Source organism: Linepithema humile, chromosome 5 (genome assembly GCF_040581485.1).
Source record: "Linepithema humile isolate Giens D197 chromosome 5, Lhum_UNIL_v1.0, whole genome shotgun sequence".
Lineage (NCBI taxonomy): Eukaryota > Metazoa > Arthropoda > Insecta > Hymenoptera > Formicidae > Linepithema > Linepithema humile.
Window position 1 is genome coordinate 2,097,031 of NC_090132.1, and position 11,551 is coordinate 2,108,581.

Genomic DNA, 11,551 nt, shown 5'->3' on the forward strand with positions numbered 1-11,551 from the left:
TTGGTTTTACTGTCTAATATATTATTTTGCGAATATAACGAATTATTTCTAAGAATATACGAAATGCATAAATTCACAAAATCTTATATTCCTACTCTTTCTTTCTCTCTCTCTCTCTCTCGCTCTTTTGCTTTCTCTCTCGATATACCTCCTCCATCATAACTGTGTAACCTTGTCAAGCGCTAATGATGATTAAGCAATTGAACTACTAGGCGAATACCATTGTTTTTTTTATTACCCAGCATTGGACTTATTATTTGAAATACATGGTTCTAAGAAAACTCTTGATTATCAGTTAATTGTCACTATTTTCTTGTTCAAATTTTTTTTATCAAGTATTTCTCAATTTATCATTTTTGAAAGGCGCTTAAAGAATAATTTGATGAGTTTTCCTAGATAAAACGTTTCACGATTTTGCTTGGAAAAAACTGTTTCCACATCCTCTGTGATAATATCTTTGGTAACAACACTCGCATTTATATACTATCATCTTATTTTTACCCAATCCCCATAATCAATTGTGATGAACGAAGATTGCAATGCAAATTCTGCATATGCACCTGCTAGGTAGCTTCAGCTTTGTGTGCCGACTCGATGATCTCCTTTAAGCATCGTCCAAATTCCTCGATAATGAGACGCTGCGACGTCTCGTCGTCGTACATATTACGCTCCGCTTCATCTGCTTGCGCCATTAAACATTGGCATGTTATCTCCACTACCTTGTCCGTCAGAAAATTAAATGGTTGTCTGGAAAAATACAAAAATGGCATGTATATCTGAAGAAAATCGTCGAATATATATGCTTATTATATAGTGTTCAATGATTTATCAATTGACTAGTCAAATAATTTATTTACTTGAGAAAACTAGAATCAAAAGAAAAGCACATTTGTCTGAATTTTGTGGAAAAATTTTAATCGTGACATTTTGTAAAATAGTATTATTAATATAAATGCAGTGTGCGTTTAGATTTACCAAAAATAATATGTTGAAAATAAATGTGTTATATACCTTGAGCCAGTATTGGTTGCTGGAGGTCTGAAAGCCATTTCTGACAATTGGAGCTGTGCTTTGTTTAAGTTGAATTGAGTTGTTCTCACTTCTGCTGCTTCTACCAAATCCTTCAATGATTTTTTCTCTAATATTGGATCTTCAATGTTACGACAGCCTATGCACTTACAATTTCCAGAGCATGGAATTTTTGCCTAGAAAAAAATTTTAATTTATTGTATTAAAAAGTAGATCTACAAGCTAATCAAAATTCTTAAATGTTATTGAAACTTGAACAAAATATGTACAAGATGCTACATTTTGAACAATTATTTATATTTTATCGGAACAAATGTACGTAAAGTGTAGAGGAAAAATAAGAGATTAATTACACAATGTTTAAATGTGTTACCAAATTTAAAAAAAAAAGAAACTATACGTTCACAAATTTAATTTGTTAATCAATATGCAACTTTAAATACCTCGTAACATTCGCAATAATTTTTAAGGCAACCGCTGCGTTTACAATTGCAGCCTTTGTTGTGTCTTCTCGTATCGTCGCCGGTTTCGCGGCCTTTCCCGATTTTAGGTCGAAAGGCGTTAGGGTTGCGCTCCAGACAGGATTTAATCGCGCGCTGTCTCTCTTCCTCATTCCCAAGATTGTTTGAGCAATTGTTGCAATTGCACATATGGCAAAATTCGCCGTTCGCGAAGCAATCGCAATAACTGTAAGAAAGATTTCATGTAAATTTATATTTAAATCAAAATATAGAGAAATTGTAATCAATTCTGCTTTGATTAATTAAATGAATTCTACTTAAGCTAATTCTAAAGAAGCTTCAATTTTTTCCATTCAATTCTATTCGATTTTCTAGTTTTGTGTGTTGCTTACTTAGATTAAACTTATTCGAGTTTGAATAATATTTTCGCGAAAAAATACTTAATAACGAATGGTTTTAAAGCAATGCTGTAAACTGTCATATCACGATAATAACAACGGAAAGTGATAAAATCCATAGCCTACTATACTTATGAATAAACAGTCGAGTAAAATGTTGAGTGTAAAAAATAATTTTTATCGAAGATTTATTAAAATGTTTGAGAAACCATCTAATATGTTTGTGTGGATAAAATAAAATTTTTTACATTTCGATAAAATACTTACAGTTTAAGACACTGCGATTTCGTGCAGTTACATGGTTTTCTCGGCCTGATACCGTTCGCTTCAACACTGTAAGTTCCTTTTTGAGAATTCTTCCCATCAATTACGCACAAAGGGGAAGTTTGTGAATTTCCTAGAAGACTCGGTGTCGCTGGTTGGGATTTTGATTTTGTGCTATCCGTTGCCTGTCCGGACGAGTAGCAAAATTTTATACATTAAAAATATTGTAAATTGTCCAAGAAATAATATATACTTGCAATGCTCTCATCACGACATATATATACAATGCATTATACTTAAATTGCTGATTAAACGTCTCTAAATATTTTTACAATACTTCAAAGTTTATTAAATATTCTTTATACATTCAAAATCAATATTTGCATGTAAAATATTGTTCATATTTGAAATTTTGCATACTTAAAATATTTATAAAGAACAAAGATTCAATTAAAGATTTTTCAGAATCTCACATCAATCTTTATTTTTTAATTTATCTATCACTATCAATGTTTAAATATTTAAATATCGAAACCTGTTTCTGAACATATTGAGCAGGTAGAACAACGATGTTTCCATGGCTAGCTGACAGGACCGCTTGTCCTGATGCTAGTTGGTTCAACGTTGTCTGGCTCAATGCTGATGCAGGAATGGCTACGGCATTCTTCGACTGACTACCGATAGCTGCGGCAGCAGCAGCTGCTGCTGGTATGAGCAATCTTTGACTACCGCTCGTTAAAGTTGCCTTCGGCGCGACGGTTCTCAAAGATTGATTAGTAGTATTTAGCGGTACAACCTAGATGCAAATCATAGATGAAAAGTATTAGTATGACTTCCGATATATATATATTTGAATTGTATATAACACACTGTCTCGTCAATCCTAATAAGAAAACCACTAAAATTCGATACATAGAATGAACTGATAGAAACGGAATATTTAAACATTCTTGGTTTTAAAAATGCAAAGAAATGTATAAAACAATTTAAAATAATAACACGCGCATGCACATAAAAATATAATTTTTTCCTACGTTTTCTATTCAAAATTATTCATACTATTAAATTCACACATACTTTTACAATCTGCTGATTCCCTACTTTTTGACTGATACCTACAGTCTGAAGTGTTGCAGCAGGCTTTGATTTGCCCACAGTAACGACGTTGGTAGTCCCTGTTGCAGCAGTACTGACTAATCTTACATATTGCACCTAAAAAAATAGCGTAATATATTAAATATACATATTTACGTTTAATTCATTATAGATTTATTAAGAATTATAAATTGTGACGTACTTGTCTTCCAGGTATCTGAATTTGATTTGATCCTGTTACAATGTTCTGGTTAGCAGGTATTCTGATGACCTGTCCACTGCCAAGCACAGTGCCAGGTTTCAAAGAACTCTAAAAAAATTAAAGATTTTTATCACATAATAATTATAACTCATTAATTTTATCAAAAAACGTAATAAGATGTAGAATGGATTTTAATCAACAAGTTAGTGAAATTAGTCAAAAAATAGTAGTATTAATAAAGATCATAAATATAACAAACAATAATTAAATATTAATCATTTTAATCTATGTTTTAGTCTATTTTTAAAAAGACAAACGTCAGAATTGAAATCAAACTTTGGATTATTTGATAATAATTTACCTGTCGGATGATCACTTTCTGCGGATTCGGCTGTCCCGATGACTTCGACGAAACGAACGTCTGCTGATTCGCCGTTGTCACGGATTTCACTTGAGTATTCGTGGCCGGCGCGGGAAGGATTTTCGTTGGTGACTTCGCGGCACTGGTCGGCACTATCGTCACCTTCGACTGCTGAGATGTTGAAGATTGTAGCAACTTATTCAGTATCATACCCTTTGCGAAAATATAAATGCGCACATGTAACACTCGTCATCGCGCGAGATGCATACATTCTTTCAACAAGCTGCATAGTACAACGCAAAAATTGAACACACACCTGCTTTTGCGAGGATGACGGTAGAATGTGCTGTACCTTGTTAGTGGAAAATATGCCCATTTGTTGGGCCTGCGCCAATGTGATGGTTTTCGTCGGGCTCGTTACGCTGTAACCGGAGGAGCTGTTATTGAGGAATTTGATTCCCTGAGCCGGTTGACTCTCGCCTTGCGAATTTGTAATAAGAACTTGCTGAGTACCAGGTTGCGCCTGATTCCCTGTCAATATCATCTTTGTATATACCTGCAACATTTATCAAATTACAAATACTTTGGAATTCCATGAAAGATAATATCATTAACTGCCAGACTGAAATTTTTATCTAACACGATTCTATTTATAAAAACAATAAGATAAAAGTTAATATCTTACATTACGCCCTTGTTGGGCATTGTGTGTCGCCCGCTTCAACGTTGGCTGTGCTATTTTCACATTTTGTACATTACTGATTGTGATGTTTCCCGAGGCACTGGTTGTTACAATAGTCTTAGTAGGCTGAGTCGATCTTAATTGAAGGATGCTCCCGTCGGCGGGTTTGCCCGTTATGAGAGTCTGCGCTATGGACTGCAGTTGTTGAGTCGAAGCTGTCGGCGGATGCGATATCTTCAGAATTTGACTGGTACCTTGTCCGCTCGCAGGCGACACTATCATAATCGATTGGCTCTGCGTAGTTTGACTAACATTTGGCTTCATCTAAAAAAAAAAAAAAAAAGAAAGAGCTAACGTGAATAGAGCACCCTGTTTGATTAATGCGCTGCAAATGCGATTTGAAAAAGTACCTGAACTGCTGACGCAGGTACTCTCTGCAAGGTGGGCTTAGTTTGAAACACAATATTCTGGCTATTTTGATTGGCCGTCGTGTAAATGTGATCGGCCTGCACTCGTTCATTAATTTCAGTCATCTCCACATCAGGTACAATCGTTTCAGTCTCAACGTTCCGATCAATTACACTGAACAATAAAATAAAAAGGTTTTATAAGAGTCGAAATCATTAATGGAATGTTTAAGATAAAAATTGTCTCATACCGTGTTATCATCCGGTCTTCTTCCCCTGCCATAACTTCCTCCGCATTCATGCGTTCAAGTTCCGCTTGAATATTCGCAAATTCTTCAAAATCATTCGATGCAAACTGCTCGCTGTTGTGGGACAAGCTTAGTGCACTGAGATCGTTGTCACCCAGGGTACGCGAGTCCAAGGCTAAGGGCTCAACCAAAGCCCTTGCATTCTGCCCTTTATCGGACATGACGTTGACGCCTGATAAAAACGTTGGCATAATTAAAAATAATCCAAGTCAAACTTTGAACATTTTTCTTTATGCTTATATACCCTGATTCTGCTTGCATCCTAATTAAATACAAAAATAAGGGTCACAATTTGTAGAACTCTTTATATAAAGGATGTTTTATCACTAATGGTAAATTTCGCATAAAAACTTTTAGGATGATTTGAAATGGATTGCTCTGCAAATATTTAGGCATAAATAAATGTTAAGTAATAATCGATAAAAATAAAGATCATCTCATAAACTGAGCTGTAGAGAATGCAGAAAACAGAATCATATTTTCAATTAGTTACAAGTAAAATTTGAATTAAAGATTGAAAATATATAATTTTTCAAAGATTGGAAAATTTACAAAAATTTCTTTAATATTTTCATAGAAAAAAAAATCAACTTCATAAAACACTCTTCATATAATTTACTATTCTATTCATTTTATAGCATTAAAAAAAAGTATCAACAAATAACTCCTTGTTAAACAACTGCTAAAGAAGTTAAACTTAAAAAAGTTAAACATTTATTATAAAGTATTGCCAATTTTGAAAACCACTTGCCACAAATACAACTAAAATTATACAATTGAAAAAGTTATGTACTTTCAGCACACAATCAATAGGCATATATAATTAAAAAATTAACATATGCAACAACAATTAATTCAAATATTTATCTGTCATTATCAAATTGTGTTTAATTATTTACTGAAATATATCAAATATACATAATGAATGCCATTAATAATATAAATGATACTATCACATGCAGTATTGATAATGTACATTATTTGCATCTCAATTGCCGCGATTTTGTCACACATCGTGGAAACAATCAACAATGACAAATTTCGAAATAGAGGAATTTAATTCGAGACATTTGCACTTTGAAAAGCTGTTGTTTATTTACCAATACGCGAATGAGTCCGCAGTGAGCACACTCGGATACGCCAAGCGACAGATTCGAACGCCAAGGGAAAAAAAGAAAATAGAGTTCGAAGAGCGCGTAGTCACCGTGGAACATCAGCGCCATTTATTGGCGGAACGCGCCATTTTTGCGAAGCGGATTTTCCAGCGCACTCGCAAAAATTTGATAACAAACGATGCGTAACGAGAGCGTAACGTAACAAGTTCCGACGTAAAACTAGTAGACCGGACGAAACGTTACGAAAACCGTTAAGCGCGGTGTTGTGAAACAGCAATAACACGGGACATAACCTCAAATTGTTCGAACTGAAACAAGACGAATAGGTCAAATGGCGAATTCGAAGCCCGAGTCCGAAGGAGTCTTGATTTAGTTTCTTGCTTGAAAGTTCGACTGAGGCTCAGAAAGGATAGAAATATTGTCGTGCAACTGGTGCTAGGAACACGTACCTGCTTGTTCCTTCGATAGCTCGAATTGTTCAAAATCACGCGCCCACCATTGCTGGCCCACACTGCACCGCTGTCGCGCTGAAAATTGCGTTGGGGAAAATGACCTACCTTTCGCACGATAATGCGATCGCGAACACGATTAGACGCAGCTAGGGCGAATATTATCGACAGCAAGTACGCACGAAGGACGAATTCGATTTGCAGTACTCCACGAGTCGTCGCGACATTCTCGCACTTACGCGGGCGAAGATTGAACAGGTCGGAGATTGAATCCGAAAGTAAGAGATGAGAAACTCCTTCCTCGTTATCAAGTAATATTATAGCGCCATCTAGTAGAAAAAATGTAGAACTTAATAATAACAATGTAGTGCAGGTCGATAATGTTATTGCTCTTTAATTGCTGATGTCCGAGGCACCATTTATGGTCACGAAATTTTATCTAGCGCTGTCGATACTGAATCAATAATAAGTATTTCGTTGATAATCGAAGTCTTACAAAAAACTGACGTAACTTGACAAATTCGGTATATATGTTAACATTATGCAAAAAACAATAATTCTGAGTGAACTGTAGAAAAAGAGAATTATTATTTATTTATCAAACTTTTTACATATTTTTAAAATCTATCTTCATATACCTTAAAGTAAAACATAAAAGAATACACATCTATCTTTATACGCATTCACTCATTTCAAATTTAAAAAAATATATTTTCCAGATTTTACGTGTGACATTTCAATAATTATACTAAGTTTGAATTAGAATAACTTTAAATAATTAAAACTAATTGTTTAAATTTGAAAATACGATTAGTAGTTTTAAATTATTAAATTATTAAGAAATAAATAAATAATTAAATCAATTCATCAAGAAAAAAATTACAATAACTAAAACAATTGTTTTGAAAGCTGGAATCCGCTCCATCCGGCGTGATCCTTATTAAGAAGTTGCTCGAGTAGATTCGCGTGTGACTCATCCTTGGTTTCGCAGACTATTTGGACGCTTGATGTACGATATTCAATCTTATACATAATGATACCGAGGTCCTTCAGTTTCTTAATGAGATTTTCCATAGCTTGCGACTGATTTATCATTTGCACCGTAAATTCCAAGACACGTTTCTGCGTGTACAATCCAACTTGGACGCATTTCTCCACGACAGTCGGGTCGAGATTACCATCGCTCAATAGCAACACCACACTGCGATACAAAGAATTATGATATTATATATCACCGATTAATGCGTGCTTCATCACGACAAAATATTTAAAAAAATAATATTACAATAACAAATGTGATGTTTATCCTAGGGATTGAGAAAATGACTTACTCTTCAAGAAGAGATTAAATAAATATGAAGTTAGAAATAAACCTTAAAGAAGACTATCGAGTTTTAAAGAAACTTACTTTTTTACATTCTTATGAGTCTCGAAAATTTTCGTGTCACCGTACAAGATCGCTGCTAAACCCATTGCTCCCGAACCCTCCACGGTGTACCCTTCGTGCTGGATTACTTGACACATCGCAGCCGCGATCCAGCCTTCCTTCACCGTGATCAAACCGTCGATCAGTGGGTTTGCAATGGAAAACGCATTAGTTCCTATCTTCGGAACTGCTAATTCATCAGCCAGAGTGGAATAATTTGCAGGAACCACTACTGGCTCGCCCGCTTCGCGCGACGTGCTGAAATTCGGACACATTTCCGATTCGATTCCCTACGATTTAAAATCATTCGTCACAATTTACGTAAATTACAAAGTATATTTTTTTCAAATCTTTAAAATCTCCAAATATTGAATTAAAACATGGCTAATTGCATTGAAGTGAGAAAGAATATAATCCGTTAGAATTCATAACTTAAGAAGAATAACTCAACTTACAATAACTATAGTAGATGGTTTTTTTTTCTTGACAACCATTGCAACACCTGCGATCAATGAACCACTTGTAATAGGTACCATAATAACATTTTTCACTTCTTTTGGAACTTCCGCTTCTCCCGAAACTCCAGCTTCTCCCGAAACTCCAGCTTCTCTCGAAACTCCAGCTTCTCCCGAAACTCCAGCTTCTCCCGAAACTCCCGCTTCTCCCGAAACTCCCGCTTCTCCCGAAACTCCAGCTTCTCCCGAAACTCCCGCTTCTCCCGAAACTCCAGCTTCTCCCGAAACTCCTACGTTTTCTAAATTGTGCACATCAACATTTTCAAACTTTTCCATGTCATCTAAAATGTCGAGACCTACGGTTGCTTGGCCAATAATAACGTCCGGATGGTCCTCTCTATTTAAAAAATATTAATTGATTAATTGATTCACGAGAGAACTTTCATGAAATTATCAAAATCAAAATAATAATTCTCAAAATTAATAAGTGATTAAAATGGAAAAATCAAATATTAATTTCTTTAATTTTTGTATAATGGAGAATAGAGAATAAGAAAAAGAAATTATGAAATGTAAAGAAAAAAGACAGAGGAATGGTGAAAATATACATATAATAGTGAAAATACTTTAGTGACAATCCAATAATAAAAAAAGATAACAAGAACCAGAACTAAGCGCAAATGCTGGAACGCAAAAGATGTTATAAAATAATACACAAAAATTATATTCTGATAAATTGAAAAAAAGTCAAAATTGTGATCAAAATGTATTTGCGATTATTATGTACTAATTTATAATATCTTTTGCGCTTCAGCATCCACGTTTCTGATTTTGTATATTTTCTATTATTATTTTGTCCTTGAAAAAAAAAACTACACGTTACATTAATTATAATATTTCAAAAATTTACCCAATGTAAATCATGTCTTCACTGCTTGCGGTATCCATAGCGAATTTCACAGTTTCTTCTAGATTCTCGCCATAGGTTATCACCTTTGAATTGGCGCTTTTCACTAAGTAATCCTGACACATAGTGATTTTCGATAACGATATCATTTTTGGCACTATTACCGTTATAGGTATTTCGAATTGAGGCGCATAATAACAAAGGGCTATAGCAAAATTGCCCAACGAAGCTGATACTATAGGTTTCATTTGGTATTTTGCAAAATGTTGGAGTACAGCATAAGCTACGCCACGCGCTTTGCAGCTGCCGCAATGTTGACGCATCTCAAACTTCATGTAGCAGTTTATGTTAAGTGTGCTGAACTTATTTGATATTGCGCGTGTAGGCTGAAAGTAATCACATTCGATAAAAAGTCTATTAAATTTGTACTTTAAAGACGCATAATACGTGAATTCTTTCACTAACTTGATTGCCTTATATTTTAAGAAAACAACTTACAGATTGTAACTGAAAAAACTCATTTTATGCCAAATTTTGTATTAAGTGAAAAAGGAAACACATTTGGCAACTTTGCTCTCAAACACATTTCTGAATTCCGTTAAATTTTTATTCTCTTTACAAAAAATTATTATTATTATACAAAGAAAAAGATAGAATTATTTCTGTATTGAAATATTTAAAGATTAGTCTACATACACTTAATGTATGCTTTCTTAAAAGTTGCCTATCAAAGTAATTAAATATATTGTGAGACATTTTTAATGTCTCATATTTATTAGCTATTTTCAATTTTGTTTAAGACTAAAATTGTTTACCTCGCATGATGTCACTTTTATCATTGTGTTATTACGTAGTTCATTTCTAACCGACTCAAGTTGCTCCAACGTAATTGCTTCTAGATTTGTAATTTGCGTTTCAGAAGATAGAGACCTTTGTAATTTGTGTTTCAGAAGATAGTGACCCTCGGTCAAATTTGATGACACATTAGACTGTAAATCAACTTGGAATTAGTCTCTTGAACTATTTTTTTATAAGCTAACAAGCATTGAATTGAATAAATCGATTAAATTCTAACCGAATCAATTTGCTCCAAAGCATTTTCATGTGTAACTTGCACTTCAGAAGATAGTAAAGAGTTGTCCGTCGAATTTGACGACACAGTAGACTGTAAATCAAATTGGAATTAGTCTCTATTTTTTTATAAGCTAAACAAGCGCTGAATAAATCAATTAAATTACATATAAAAATATCGCGCATCTTCAACGGTACACATTTTGAATTGTTATCATCAAAATATTTTCCGACATTAAAACATGATTTCTACAGTGTATGTAAGAAAATGTAATTTTGTTTATGGTAGTTAATAAAAATTAAAAATAGCTAAGATAAATCGTGATCATACTCCACCCGGTGAAATAAGCATCGCCTCCTCAGACATGGTTTTGCACAAAGTCAAAAATCACTTGTTCCACGTTTTACTTGCGACACATCAACCGTATGACAGTTAATAACGTATTCGATTCGATCGGTTCCAAGATTGAATGTGTTCTTCGGTGGGAAAGGAAAAGGAAGGGGCACGACCTTATTATTAGTATATCGTTCGGAGTTTGTTTGTTGTCATCACAGTGTAATTGTGTCGTTTTTACGAAATCTGCAACCAAACCAACAGCTACAAATAATATATGCCACAATCAGAAGGGATTTCTCCGAATCATATACGATTTATAACAATTTGTAACTGAAATGCGTGTATAATCAGTTACATATCCAGAGTGACTTTCGCTAAGCGTACTTTTCTTGAACGAGCTTCTGGTCAATTTTGAGTTTATTTTTCGAAAAATAGCTTAAAATTATAAAGAAAGAAATAATGTAAACGAAACAAATGTAGTCCTTTTATCATTTGCAAAATTCTGTTGTAAAAATCTTTAACATAATCTCTATTAAAATTTTAAAAAGCTACAATTTGAAAAGGAGACAAATCGAATATATGTT

General features: G+C 34.0%; 2 protein-coding genes across 10 annotated transcripts; both read right to left on the reverse strand.

The window, feature by feature from the left end:
* Window positions 1–217: 217 nt before the first annotated feature.
* Window positions 218–7,057, reverse strand: LOC105675602 (protein lin-54 homolog). 8 transcript variants are annotated; one of them, XM_067354749.1, is made up of 13 exons: window positions 6,772–7,057; window positions 5,151–5,379; window positions 4,903–5,074; window positions 4,496–4,816; window positions 4,163–4,366; window positions 3,811–3,978; window positions 3,450–3,557; window positions 3,230–3,364; window positions 2,688–2,948; window positions 2,156–2,337; window positions 1,473–1,716; window positions 1,012–1,205; window positions 218–747 (listed from the first exon to the last, which is right to left on the reverse strand). In XM_067354749.1, exons 2-13 carry the CDS (start codon window positions 5,366–5,368, stop codon window positions 564–566), a joined length of 2,391 nt encoding a protein of 796 aa, XP_067210850.1. In that variant the 5' UTR covers window positions 5,369–5,379; window positions 6,772–7,057; the 3' UTR covers window positions 218–563. The 8 variants fall into 8 exon arrangements, with proteins under 8 accessions (XP_067210850.1, XP_067210849.1, XP_067210844.1 ...); XM_067354748.1 differs by having other exon boundaries at window positions 3,811–3,981; XM_067354743.1 differs by having other exon boundaries at window positions 3,811–4,023.
* A 283-nt stretch (window positions 7,058–7,340) lies between these two features.
* Window positions 7,341–11,167, reverse strand: LOC105675453 (L-threonine ammonia-lyase-like). Of its 2 annotated transcripts, none has more exons than XM_012372630.2 (7): window positions 10,962–11,167; window positions 10,635–10,724; window positions 10,375–10,548; window positions 9,563–9,945; window positions 8,653–9,049; window positions 8,180–8,487; window positions 7,341–7,972 (listed from the first exon to the last, which is right to left on the reverse strand). In XM_012372630.2, exons 1-7 carry the CDS (start codon window positions 10,995–10,997, stop codon window positions 7,660–7,662), a joined length of 1,701 nt encoding a protein of 566 aa, XP_012228053.2. In that variant the 5' UTR covers window positions 10,998–11,167; the 3' UTR covers window positions 7,341–7,659. The 2 variants fall into 2 exon arrangements, with proteins under 2 accessions (XP_012228053.2, XP_067210853.1); XM_067354752.1 differs by having other exon boundaries at window positions 10,967–11,107.
* Window positions 11,168–11,551: the final 384 nt, after the last annotated feature.